General features: G+C 41.7%; 1 protein-coding gene across 4 annotated transcripts; it reads right to left on the bottom strand.

Moving 5' to 3' along the window:
- Positions 1-1621: 1621 nt before the first annotated feature.
- tfap2a (transcription factor AP-2 alpha) lies at positions 1622-14092 on the bottom strand. 4 transcript variants are annotated; one of them, XM_034212041.1, is made up of 7 exons: positions 13912-14092; positions 9336-9755; positions 8218-8269; positions 6712-6937; positions 5908-6026; positions 4239-4380; positions 1622-3151 (listed from the first exon to the last, which is right to left on the bottom strand). In XM_034212041.1, the coding sequence occupies exons 1-7, from the start codon at positions 13942-13944 to the stop codon at positions 2866-2868; spliced, it is 1278 nt and encodes a 425-aa protein (XP_034067932.1). In that variant the 5' UTR covers positions 13945-14092; the 3' UTR covers positions 1622-2865. The 4 variants fall into 4 exon arrangements, with proteins under 4 accessions (XP_034067932.1, XP_034067930.1, XP_034067931.1 ...); XM_034212039.1 differs by lacking the exon at positions 13912-14092 and adding an exon at positions 12203-12402; XM_034212040.1 differs by lacking the exon at positions 13912-14092 and adding an exon at positions 12203-12398 and having other exon boundaries at positions 6712-6931.
- Positions 14093-14214: the final 122 nt, after the last annotated feature.

The following is a 14214-nucleotide window of genomic DNA, read 5'->3' as shown; positions in this document are numbered from 1 at the left end:
TGCTTTACTTGAGACAAGCAGCATGGATTGAATTAGCCAAATTCATCTGGGTATTGCTGACTGGCTCTTCAAATGTCACACTTCCTTGTTGTGTTTTTTTAAAATGACTTCCACTGAGGAACTAGCTCGACCTGTTTAAGATCGAATTTGGGTATAATTACAATTTCGTATTAAAAAAGGTATGCAAATTATGGGGCTAGTATCAGTGTAAACAAACGCCTCACAATAGGATTTGGAGTTTCTTTAACACCAATTCCATTACACAAAAAGACACAATTACAGGCCCTGCCATACTCCTCATCTCACACTAATAATAGGCACAAACATCCACCATTGTCACAGATACCACTATTTCTAATGCGTTCGTTTCACCCTCCAAAACCTGTTTTCATTCACCCAACCCCTGATGCATTTCTTAAATAACATTAGCATTAATGACACACGTGAGGGGCTTCCTTTTTGGCTAATACCAATGCTGTTTTTAATACGATTGTTTTCCCCTAAAGTGACTATTTATGCTATTCCCCCCCTCACATGCACCATAGCAGGAGCAGCCGGGTAGTCTCTCCCCTTTATGAGTGAGCTATTGTGCCTGAGGACAGGATCCCACACACAATCTGAAGACTGAGCCAACAAAAACAGGGCCTGACAGACAATGCCTCGCTTCACCTGCTCCAGCACTGTGCATCGCAATTATGCCAAGGACATGTACAGTTAGGCTTCATTCACCCTCCTGCAACAAAAAAACAACTGCCTCAGAATTAAACCAGGGCCCGAAAATCATGCAGATAATAAGAGAAAGAGGAGCAAGGGAGGGGGGGTGCTCTCACAATATTTTAAACTGCACGGTTACCAGACAGTGAAATAGGGAAAAAGAAGATGCATATATCACCACACCGATTCATGCTCCATATCAGATGATTCCGAGCTAGGTGCAACGCCATCAATATACAATCAAAGTCAAGTGTTATGCAACGCTCTCTGCAGCTCTGCACGCAAAATAAAGCCAAGGCCAGCATCAGATTTGCTATTACAGCCTGCGTGATAGTTATAGGCTCACTCAGCCAAACAAAAGACCAACACAAAATACCAGCCAGAGATGAAGATTCCGCATGAAAGTGGTATGATTATCACGAAATATAGATTAAAACGCCAGCGTACTGCGCGCTGATTGTGCATTGATTACACTGAGAGGCAAACAACATAACAAATATGTGATGCATGTCTTTAAATAAGGCAGAATAAAAGAGGGGGGGAGTCAAATATAGCCGATAACAACCAAACATTGCACACCAGGCCTATATACATCTCAGAGGGTTTTAGCTGGAGGGGTGGCGCTGCACTTCAAACGCGAATACATCCATTGTTGTGAGCCATTTGGCCTGCATAAGATCCTGTGCTCTGAACTAGGGAGTTTAAAGTAAGATTTTTTTTATTATACTTGAGGGAAGCAATGAGTTCAGCTGCTTATTGCAAGGAGCAATCGTCGGGGGAGACTTAAACTCAATTACTGTAGCCGTTCAGAATGGAAAAAAGACCAACAAAATAAAAAAACAGGAAGGGAAAAAAAACACCCGGGTGCAGTGAATAAAAAATTAAAAGATATGAATAAAAATCGAGATGAAGCGTATCAAATATTTATTTTTTTCTGGGCAACAAAGGACTATAATACATTGACAGGCATGGGAACTTGCCAGCACATGTCTATACAATACAGCTAAAACCGCCTCCAATGTTGGACATTATCGGACATGACAAGATATCAGGTGGTCCCAAAAAATGTTTTTTTTAAATGTCTTCCAACATTTAAAAAAAGACAATATTCCATTTATTGCTTTTATGGTGCTTCAAGGAGAGAACAAGAGGTGATTCTGATTGGCACAACACATAAAAGCTTGTATAAAAACGAAAATAGAAACACAAATAAAACAAGTTCTCCTCAGGGTGTCACCTGTGCTCTGTCTCAAATAAAAAACTGAATAAGGATGATATATATAGAGAGAAATGGAAGTTTATTTCTATTCAATTTGTTCACTTGCTTCAATGTCGCCTCAACATGCTACAAGAGGGCTGAATTGAAATATCCCAGAGAAATAAAATACCCCAAACTTCTGTTTTTCTAAGAACCATAAAATCACATGAAGAATAACTAACCGAATATTCAAACCCACTAAAACAGGAGGCACCAGATAAATAAAAAAGAAGTTTCAACAGACGCACCATATTTACAATTCCCATTAAATTACACATAAATAAATATATACATACATGAACACTGATTCCCTTATATAACCGTGAATCGTGTTGAAATTTCAAAAAGTTCAAGTTGGTCGCTTGGAGAGAGTGAGAGTCTACAACTGAAGTCATGACATGGAGCTCTGTGGAATTTCTCTTTGTTTTTCAAGTTTATTATTCACAATACTGATAAGAATTCATCCTCTTTTCGCTTCGTTTTTGTCACAATCGTAAAATTGAGATATAGAGGGGTCGCTGGATTTCAGTCCATTCGTTGCAGCTCATAAAAAATAAGGGGAGTACATAAAAAGTCCTCTGGCTGAGGCAATACACCTTTTTCCTCGCCCTGGAGCTGTTCCTCCGCAGCTTTTTTTTCTCTTTTCTTTTTTTAAAATAACATTTCATATGGTTCAGGTGTTGGAAGAAGATGCTCGCGTCGTTTCCCCCGTGAATCCAAAACAAAACATGTAAAACCGCTCGCAAGATCAGGAAGTGGCACGTTTAACTTTATCAATAGTATTTATAAGGTATTTATAATATTTATATTGGATGGGTGGGGGCCGGGGCGAGGCGGAGGGGCCGGTGTAGAAGAAGGGCCTCCGGGGTGTTGGCCCGGTGAGGATGGAAACATCACTTTCTGTGCTTCTCGTCTTTGTCTCCGCCTTTAGTGCCGTCTGAGTGACTGTTGGGGTTGTTGTTGAGGTACATTTTGTCCATAGCTTTGATAGCCTCGGTCAGATAGTTCTGCATGGCCGTGACTGCCGCGCACAGTGCCGGGGTCCCGAACCCGTGTGAGATTAGACTGAAGTGGGTTAAACAGCTCTGGATTCCCGGTTCGAGGATGGGCTGCGGTCGCGAGTTTCCAAGCGGCGAGCGGTCCTGGGACAGCAGGTCTGTGAACTCTTTGCAGATTTGCCTAAAACAGAGAAAACGCAGAGTTAATGACACACCCACAACACTGCAAACCCATGATGAGAATAAATCAAAAATAATGTGTAATTAGTCAGTCCTGCAGGGGTGCTGGGTTGTAAACTCAAAATTAGCCTAAAGTGAGCAGATCCTGTTTCTGCAGACTTTTTCTTTAGAACATTTATTAGTGCACTGAAATTGTTTATCTTACTCTGCTTTGTTTTCAGAAATTAACCCCTGGCTAAAGAAAATGTCCTGCAGCTACAAACAGGTGGAAACTCATCTGTGAGCTCAGGGGCAGGATATCTCTCTTTTATTAAGAATAAGATTTTAAGAGAAAACATGAGTGCAAATGACTTGTCGGTGAACAACCAACCATTTCGCAGTGTAAACGTGCAGCTGCTTATTATCAAAAAGTAGAAACAGCAACCAACACAACGATGAAGTAAAAAACCCGGAATGTAATCCTTAAAAAACCAAAAACACCTTTATCTTTATGCAAAATAGTCACGTTAAATGTAAATCTAATATTTTTCGTTTTCTCTTCATTTCAATGTATTGGTATTTTAATACACTCTAAGTGGACAGCTGTTTGATACTAGTGGCCCGTTATCAATATTAAATGCAGGCCAGTTAAGGAATCCCCCTGTTTCTCATAATAAAAACACCTATAGTGCTGCATGTGAACCAGCTATGTGTCAGTGTCACTGAAATCACAAACAAAACGGTGCTTATGGAATAGGAAAAGGCCCAGTCAACATACCAACAACAGAGCATTTAACTTAATAATAATGTATAATATTATAATGAATTATATGTGTAAATAAAAAGGTCTGAATGAAATCCATAATTTGCAGAGATGTCCAGTAACAATTAAAAGTAGGCCATGTGGCAACACAAAACAGCTTGTTAATTAATTCATATTATGCTAGCTATTAGCGGACTGAAATTGGCATGGAGCAATGATGACAACGTAATGTATCATGATGACATACTTTTATTTGTAAGTGTGTATTTTAATAATCCAATCCCTGTCTTCGTGTGTGTTTGGATGCATTTGGTGTGACACAGTGAAATGTGATAATAGCGCTTACTTTGTGGCCAATAGCATGTTTTTTCTTTGGACTTGTTCGTTTGGGTCTGAATGCTGACGGTTTACATATTCAGCTACTGCCTTGGCTGGAAACTCGGTCTCGCATGTATAACCAAAATCCCTGGCAAGATGAACCGCTTCGCCTGAGAAGGAAAGAAAAAACGAGGTTGAATGTGTTTGCTTATTAAATATGGTTACATCAAATTCAGAGCAGTTCACACTCCCTGCTTGGACGACACATGATTAATCTGATGTGTCCAGACAGCAGGGTTACAGCACCTGTGCCTTCACAACAACACTAATGATGACAATAATAGCCCAGGAATAATAATAATAAAACTGCGAGCTGTCAATGCACGTCAAGCTCTCCCTCCCCCTCCCCCAATACCGTGAGAACGGAATAATATGGAGGAAAGACAATAAGTGGATATGAAATATAGACGGGGCGTCATGCTGAACACCATGTCATTGATTACCAATGGCTGCACATTATTGAGAGTCCAGCAGATCACACAGGCATGGGGAAGCAATTGTAAAGGGCTATACCTAAATCTCGCTTTGTCTTTACATATACAGGTTTCATTCCGTCCCTGTTATATATTTGTGTTAGTCTTTGGTTTTAATTTCCTGAAGCAGTTGAGTTTTTACTGCGGGGCTTCCTGCCCATAAGCCTCCACTCCGGAAGAACGCATGCGCCAATTAGCATCAAAGCTCAAGTCCAGTAAACTGGTTTCCATAAAACGGAGCAGATCATAAACAATGACAGCACTTCAGCAAACGCACTGTCCCTTCACTAAATAACCGGCTGCCTTCTCCCACCCTCCCCGTGCCACCACCCCCCCTTATCACCCAGAATCATACATTTCTCCAGGCTCATTACAATACAGCAGCACATTTTCTACCAAGCACAATGAACACTCGGCCCTCTTCTGAAATAATGATTAACAAGGACCAATGAACCATCGCAGGCATTCACCTTTAAAAGCCCACAGCACAACCAAATACCACTGCACTGAATAATAAGGTTCAACTCTGCAAGCAAAATGGATTTATTCAGTGCATCTTTTCAGCGCGCCATAATTGACTAATTTATTCTTTAATAGGCCCAAAACATATAGCTCCCAATAGGTCAGCGCCATTCCATTTGCATCTTCACGAAAGACCAAAGCTATTAACGAAATAATTAAGTCACTATTAAAAAATCAGCCCTGCGCCGACATACCCGGCCTGTATTAATGTTTGAAATAATGCAGGGTAATAAATCAATCCACTTCTCATCCATGAGGTGAAGCAGCTCAGTGGTGCCCAATAAACAAGCAGCACTCAATAATTAACTGGACTTCAACACGAATTCATCCTGTGTATAAACTAGGCCAGCCGTGGACCTGCAAGTGTGCTCCTGAAAGCGAAGGCCAACACTGCAAAGCCATAGAATAACCAGCAGCATTCTCCCCTCCTCACACACAGTGCACTGCACAGACACACACACATCCTTCATGCTTTATTACTTGCGAGGCAAAGTCGGTCCACATTACACGGATGAGCGCATATGCTGATTTCCAACACAGAGAAAGAAAGAAAGAGAGAAGGGGGGGGAAATCCCACTTTGCAAGCACCTGATATCGCGGGAGCTACAAGAGTGGGAACGTGATTTACGGCACTCGACTTACCTTCGACTAGTGACGTCAGCAAGGTGACGTTGGCTGCCTTGCGTCTGCCCGCAGGTAGATTCAAGCCGATTTTATCCAACTTCTCCCTTAGGGATCTTCCTCCGTTCTTAGACTTGGCCCTGGGACAGAACAGAGTGCACATTTTAATATATAAAATATATAATAATGTAGTAAATGTATAAGTATAGGACAACTGTTTGGCAAAAAGTTAAACGTATTTTTATAATGTTCTCTGATCTCTGGGATGTGGACCTCCTATGGTGGCTATATATTTACAGTTAATGTGGTTCAGGAATTGAATTAGCTTTTTTATTCTATCGCTTTTTTTCACTAATTAAAAGGTGCATTTGGCTGGCTTTACCCTCCATTACATCCCTCGTGCGTGCTATAAATAATACCAAAAGAGCCCAGCCCTTTTCACCAGCAAACAAATACTGTACAAAATGAATAAATAAAGCCCTACTTAATAGGCAGCGCTATTACTGGCTGCGTGTCTACAGCACTTCAGTAGACAGTTCACTGGAGACCAATGTTTTCATGTGTAATGCCTTCAGTGGGCCTATAGGGCTGGGGTTGAAACAGACTAGGCCTACATTAATTTGAGAGAGAGAGAGCACTATAGGGGAAGTTAATATGGAATTTAACAGACCCCTCCTGCTTTAAATGCAGGAGCTAGGTGTCATGGTTGGTCGATTTTAATTATTCATGGTACAGAGGAGAGAGAGAATGGATTGGAGTAGACAAACAGGTACAGAAAGAGAGAGAAGGTGGAGATTCTTTTTTTCTTTTCTTTTTTGAACTCACCTCCTCAGCACTCCTCCCAGCAGTGAGGCGTTCAGGCACTCGGGTGGCGAGAGGCGTCTCTGCACCTCGGCCACCGTGACCTTGTACTTTGATGTGGAGCTGAGCAGGGACAGGCGACCCGGAACCGAGCAGAATACCTCGTTGGGGTTTACCACCCCTCCGAAGAGCCCGTCCTTATTTACGGGGATGGAGGAGAGGTTGTTGTTCTTGGATAAAGACACTGGACCTAGCAATGGGGGTAAAGAAAGAGAGGGGATGGAGGAGGAGGGGGGGGGGGAGAGAGAGAGAGAGAGAGACCGTGCTCAGTGAATTTCATGCAATGCAGAGCCTTAACTAAATGAGAAGGGGGGATTTAGGCCCCGGATTTAGAGTTTATCACCACATGTGTGTACACTTTCAGCAACACGAACATAATAGAATCCATTATAATAATAGCAATGGAAATAGCATAAGAATAATAATTTGTGTGTTTGCGTTGTCAGTAGCTCTATCAGGCATAATTCTCGCACACAAAATTAAAATGTGTCATTAATTTGTTCTTTATCTTACGAAAACGAAATGTATATGAGATTGAGCAGCAGATAGAGAAACTCTGGGCTATGGGCGCTCACGTTCTATTTTTGCGCACAATGGATCGTCTTTGCACAAAGCAGCCACACCATCCGAGAGATTTGATAAAGTCACCTATGTTGACATTTCCTCGTATATCCAGCAAAAATCGCCCGTGTGTGATTTCAAAACCAGGGGTGGGGGGGTTGGTGGGGCTCAGCACTACTGGGCTTTACACCGTTTTGGTGTGCAGTAACCGGAGACAAAGGGGACTGTGCGCCTTTGGATAGATCACTTGTGACATTAATGGCTCAGGGGAGCCTAATAGAGACAATAGGAGTTAAACGAACTCTTGAGATTACTAATATAAGAAGCCAATTATCATGTTGATGCGCTGATAGACAGACTCAAAATAGAGAGAATGGGAAAAAAAGACAAATCTAGTCTGTGACCTGACAAAACGCGTTTAAACATGACCGTGAAAAGGGACTCCAAGTGTTGTATATTAACAATATAAAACATATTATAATCCAACATGAATTTTCCAAGCAGATTCCCTCCATAAATGGCACAGTAACACCCTGCACACACTGTAGGCCTACGCTTCAACTTCCATTTTAAATTTGACCATGCAGTGTGATTGCAGCTATTGGCTTTTCAACCACTGAAGTCTATGGGACTGAATCTTTGACCATCAATACCCACTGCCTACAAAGCCCAGCAGCCCTACTCATCTCCCCGCTGCTCTGAAACGCTGACAGTAAATTCCATCAGCGAGGAAAAAAAGGTGCAGCCAGTTTGATGCACTTGGAAAGCATGTAATGAAAAATAGGCTACTGCGTATTAGGATCAGTCAGGCATTACCGCATTGCATCGAGTTCTCTGGAGCAGAATGGTGTGTGTGCATGTGTGTGTGTCGCAGAAACATGCATGATATCTCGGAGGAAAATTGCTTACCTTTCTTAATTACAGTCTGGTCGGAAATGTGAATTCCTTGATCGTCAACAGACTATGGCAAAAAATGAAAAAAAAGAGAATTTTAGCACAAAAGGCAGGGACATTTTACCTCACATGTGAATGCAACTCGAACAAAGCCTGGCACAATTAGCGGACACAATCACCATGGAGGCTCTCGAGGCCCATACCTGTTATTATTGTCCATGTTTTTTCAGCGGGTTGCACTAGATCACACACTCAGACTTAAATAAAGAAGCTGTGTCGCCCCATAATCCTGACCTAATTTCGCCCTCATATTGGCTCTACTCACAAGGAAACTTCTCATCTAGATTGGATAGTAATTACGGCAGCGCAGCCTATTAAAGGCCTATGAACTAATTAGAGGATTATTGGTGTTTGTTTCTGATTAAAAACTGGGAAGAATCCTCTAAATAAGAATAAGGGTTTTGGACAATTTTAGCCCTCATTTATCATGCATCTTTAGTAATCGTGAGCTATTACCTTAAACTAAATGTTCCTGTTAGTGCAAGCTATGTTTTATAATGTAATTGTTCGCAGACATCGGCGAGCTTCAGCTGTTTTTAAACTGAGAAATCAAATTAAATCAGAGGACTTAAAAAGGACGTAAATGGCACATTTCTTCTGTTTACTTGTATCTGTTTATTTTAATTAGATTTAAGAGATAATATTAATAAATAAAATAAAACGAGAATTAGACGACTAACAACATGTGTAATATTGAATGTTTACAAAGCGATAAACCTTTTTATAAATGGAAGTAACGATGCATAATTAGGATATTTTTATTAGAATTACAATAACATCTCAGGAAAAAAATGTCATGCTATTTTTTCAGGTAGCAAAAAATTGCTAATTTAATCCTCTGTAATCCTTCTTATATTTATTAAATTAATACCCTAATAATGTTAATATATATTATATATGAATAGGAATTTTGAAATGCACATGTTTTGATAATTCTATTAACATTGAAATAGCACTATTAGTTATTTTTGTTTGAATTGTAATATTAGTTCAACTCGTAACAGTAGTCCCTAAAATGAATAAGAAATGTGATTTTTTTTTTAACAGCCCAAAGAATATAAATGCTGCCTCACCCCAACGTCGTCTAAAGAGTGAGGTATTCCATGGATAGGGATAGAGTCCGACAGTCCCGTGTCGATTCCGTGGCCGGACGGTAGCAGCACTTCCCTGCGGTAATCCCGGCACAGCTGGTGGGGCAGGCTGCGGTGCTGGTGTAGCAGGCCGCTGTCCTGGCTCTGCCTCTGGCCCGGCCAGCCCGGGTGCTGCTGCTGCTGCTGGGCGTGCAGCGAGTTCAGGGAGTACGGGTCGTTGACGTGCGAGTAAGGGTCCTGAGACTGCGGGTAGATGGGCTGGTAGGGAGGGGGGAAGTACGGGGGCTGGAAGTCCGAGTTCGGTGTGTGGGAGAGCGGAGGGGCGCTCGTGTAGGGACTCTGGCCCACGCCGCCCAGCTGAGGTAGCCTGGCTGTCCCATTGCTGGTGCCGTCGTGACGGTCCTGGAGGAAGAAGGAACAGTGTGTTTAAGGTTTGAATACTTTAGAAATAGACAGCTAAGTGATCGCAGTTACACTCTTTGTTTTTACTAGAGTAAAAGAGCTCTGCGGGCTTTTGCTGGGGCATTATCAAATATGGCCTGACAGGAATAGTCTGTATTAAATCTGAATAACTTGTCCTGGTTGCTATTAACCGATAAAGATAAGACTTTCATATATACATTACTTTTACGCACGTTTTAATAATGTTATTAAACGGTAAAAAGTAAAAACACAAATAAAAACATCGAAATTCCGGAGGTGGAAATACTCTCAAATAAATAACCAATTTTACAATGTTCTCCAAAGTGTCCCACAGATGTTAAGCATGCAAGCTTCACCAAAAAAATACTCGAAATGAAATATTACATTATTACAAAATCTGGTGTGTAAACAAATTCAAAGTCTGTCACGGAGAGGCTTCTGCAAACTTACCATCGCGGAAAAACTGTGCACTAACATGTTTACGGATTTTTGGTGCCCACTCAAGAAAAGAGTATTCAGTTCAAAAACACTTTGCGTGTTTTAGGGGGGCGAGCAAAAGGGAACCAACCAGCAAAATAAAAAACTGTAGCCCCCCGGAAAGACTATTCTCTCCTGAAAGATCACGATGGCCCCGGCGATCAGATATGTGCCTCAGAAGCAGGACGATAATCCATCAGAAAACAAATGGTTAGATCCTGCCCTTCACGTGAGTCGAAAAAAATGCAGATATTCGTCGGATTTGGGTCGAAAAGTTTCTCTTGGAAAACCCTCTGTTCTCCCTGCTCTCCTGGCTTCTATCACAGTGCTGCCGTCCCCTGGCTTGAGCTCATATTAGCAAAAGAGCCGCTTCTTCGTCTCCCTCTTGGACTCCTAATAGAACGCATTCATGACTATTAATATTACAGGAATACTTAATAATAAGGAAAGAATGGTCGGAAATCGGGCGTGAAGCGGAGGACGCAACTCAAGGCAGGAGTCTGCGCTTAAATGACGTCCATTGAAAGGATGAATCAGTATATCTAATCAGAGGTGGAGGAGAGAGAGGGAGTGAGATAGGAAGAGGGAGTGAGAGACTGTTGAGGGAGTGGAGAGAGGGAGAGACAAAAAGAGGGACATACACTCTCGTCAGACGAATCAGAAAGAGAGAGAGGGAGGAGGGGGGGGGGCATTTTAAAAGGGTCCCAGGGCCAAAGCGCAAAAGTGAAAGAAAGACATAGGAATGAAGGGGAGGTGGACCACAGTAAGAAGAAGCCTTGGAAGGAAACAACTCGGAACTGGGTAAAAATATCCAGCAGACGATAGTGGGCATTCCGATCGGCTCATTTCGTCCCTTTGTTTTCCACCTCATTCTCTGCGCGAACTGCCCTCCATGGGTCTCCGTTCTCTCCTCTGTCTCGGCCGAATTTATCCACCGGTTCCTCCTCACCTCCAAAGCCAGAGTCACACCGGCTCACTTTTCATTTTAACCCGAAAAGACAACAAATAATTCCCGAAAGTCTATGACAGGGCCGTTTGGAACTTTTACGCACAGCTCCATTCTCTTTCCAGCTAAATCACACATTACAATATATATTTAGAAAACGGTCTGTGACTGGACTGTATTTTTTTTAAATCCACACCAGTGAAAGAAAGTGCCTGTAAATTAAAAATAAACACTCCAACATGAACGCGGAGGTGCCCAGCTTTTGTTTTCCTACTACCGGCCGTCCCTATCTCCAGGACGCGGCTGAAAATACGTTGGACTGACTTCTCCATTCCCAAACAAGTTCCTGATATTACTGCCTAACTTAGTAAATGCCCATAACAACAATAACTCGGTGTATGCACTCCACACATGCAGGCACACACGCGAAGTGTAACGGCTGAAATTGCAGATGAAATTAAAACTGAAGGGTAAATGTCCATGCCATTTGAGCAGTGAATAAAGCAGGCTGCGAAAGTAAATACATCTGTCATTTAATTTTTAAAATATATATTTTAATAAAATATATGGTAAATGTAAAGTAGTATGCTATTCTTCCAATACGTTCCTTTTAATATTCTGTTATATTTTAAAATGTGAATTTAAAGAGAACAAAATTAAATCATGGTGAGATTGTAATCATGCAACTAATGTAATAAATACAGATTGTATTGCCATACTGCACAATTATTATTCTCATTATTATAACATTTGTTGTTATTTTTCCCATCATTTTTTGTATTCTTATAGTTTTAAATGTACTCTACAAAAAAACATAAACATAATAATCCACGCAATTAATAAAAGACATGGATCTATTCATCCTGCTGCTGAATTAAATATGTTCCCATACCAGCTGTCAAAACAATGACACATTTGGATCCAAACAATACAATCTCTAAAATATCCAAGTTTAATGTTAAAGGTTAAATTAAATTAAATAAATGAAAGAGGAGCCCCTTACCTCGCAATCTTCATATTTAATATTATCAGTTAATTTCCAAAGCATGTTCATGGATTGTTGAGGTGGATATTGAGTATAGGTTTCGCCTTAGTCTTGTTTTCACTCAGTGAATTGTGCTCCCCGCTCAGAAAAACTACTTGTATTGAAGCTGTGGGCTGCTGTCTGTCTTGCGCTCTGAGGTCTCCCTCTAATGGTGGAAGTGAAGGGCTGGAGCAGTTCTGTAATAACACTGGCACAGGGCCTCATTAGCATATCAACAGCCGTTTGATTCCCTCCATCTGCTCACACAACACCAATGGACAGCGCACAGGTAAAAACTAAAGCAGCAAGACGCTACACATGCTTAACATTTCTACTGTTCAGCGAGGTGTTTGTTAGGGGGATAGGGGGGAATATAGCCATGCATGGGAACCTGCACCTGGGACGGTTTTTGGTACATTTTACAGTATTTAAAAAAAAAAAGGGAAGGACTACATAAATGCTATTTTAGCAGCGATGTAGTTAAATTGACTTGATTAAAAGGAAAAATGCTATGAAATAACTTTTTTTTGTCCCTTGATGACTTTTCTAATACTCGATGTGAAAACAGCATGCCTATGCAAATACACCACTGTCACACACTTTGTTGCCAGCCTTGATTTGCTAACTCCCAAACTGTTATTTTAATCCCATTGAGAGTGGAGACCTTGAGAGGCTATTCTTACAATGTTATGTTAAAAGGGTGAGCCATTCCAAGCCGCTCTACAGGTCCATTGACTACCTGTAAGGGCGCAGGGTTGACGGGGGGGGGGGGGGGGGGGGGGGGGGGTGTCAATAATTAACACAACAACATGGCCTTGTTTCATTTGAATGAGCGGCTCGGGAGCCCGGCTCTGCCCTGACGCCGGCCCAGCCTTCACCTCAGCAGGTCGTGGGTCAGCAGACAGGTCGCCCGCTCTTTAAGGCGTTGGCCCCTCTCGTTCAAAACCCGGATTACCATTTTTGGTGGAGTGCCTTTTTTACGAGCAGTTGTTATTAATGAGAATGGAGCGATGAAACTGGCTGATGCGGGTGCCTTTCTGGAGATGTGGCCTGGCCGTCTGTGGGGCTGATCGGTAACGAGAATTCTTGTAGCAGCAGTTTAAATCCTCCATGCACACCTCACCAAAACAATGCCAGGTTTACAAGGAAGACCTTAACGAAACTCTACAGAAAGTCCATAATGGGATACTTTGTATTTTTTAGGTTTAAAAACATGTAATACGAATTTGGAACAGCTTTTAAAAAGTAGGCTACATTTATAATAAATTGGATTTTACCTCAAAGACGCAACGAGATATTTTTGAATAAGGGCTGCGTTTCGTCAATACTCCACTTTTAAGAAAAAAAGCAAGTTATGCTTGTTTAGACACATTTGTAATTTCTATTAAAACACATACGATTGTATAGGCCTATTAAACGTGTGTGGAGTCCTTCCAACATAACATCATCATGTTTCAGAGCAAAACAACGGTTAAGTTGACACTTAACCGCAAGAGTTTCCTAAATAAATTATATTGACTTCTTCCTGACAGAACAAATATATACGCCTGTAAAATACACAAGTGTTGTGTAACCACTGTATACAGTATTTTAGGTGCCTGTGCAGGCTCATCATACAACAGGTCGACACTTTGACAGTTTTCATGGGCTTCTACAGCTGTGTCTTTGTCTTAAAGTGAGCGACTCACCTGCCAATCCCCCATTTTGCCCATAATTGACATTCTTTGTCTTCTGCTGCCTTTAGTAGTTTTCTTGTCGATCCCGTGCCGTGTCTATCGCATTAAGCCTCCGGTCCCGGAGTAAACCTTTTACTTTCTTACCTGGACGGAATCGCCTCACCTGGCCTTAAAAAAACCGGTGCGGGGCTACCTGGTGACGCATGCGCAGTCTTTCGGGTGTGGACGATAGGGAGAAACTACCTGATCACAGTTGACTAGGTGCCCGATAGGCCTAAACTGTAATGTTGTGGTCGCTAATGGACAATTAAATGA

The sequence above is a fragment of the Gymnodraco acuticeps genome, unplaced genomic scaffold, assembly GCF_902827175.1.
Source record: "Gymnodraco acuticeps unplaced genomic scaffold, fGymAcu1.1, whole genome shotgun sequence".
NCBI lineage: Eukaryota > Metazoa > Chordata > Actinopteri > Perciformes > Bathydraconidae > Gymnodraco > Gymnodraco acuticeps.
Note: the sequence above shows the minus strand (reverse complement) of the source record. Positions and strands in the feature narration are given on the sequence as shown.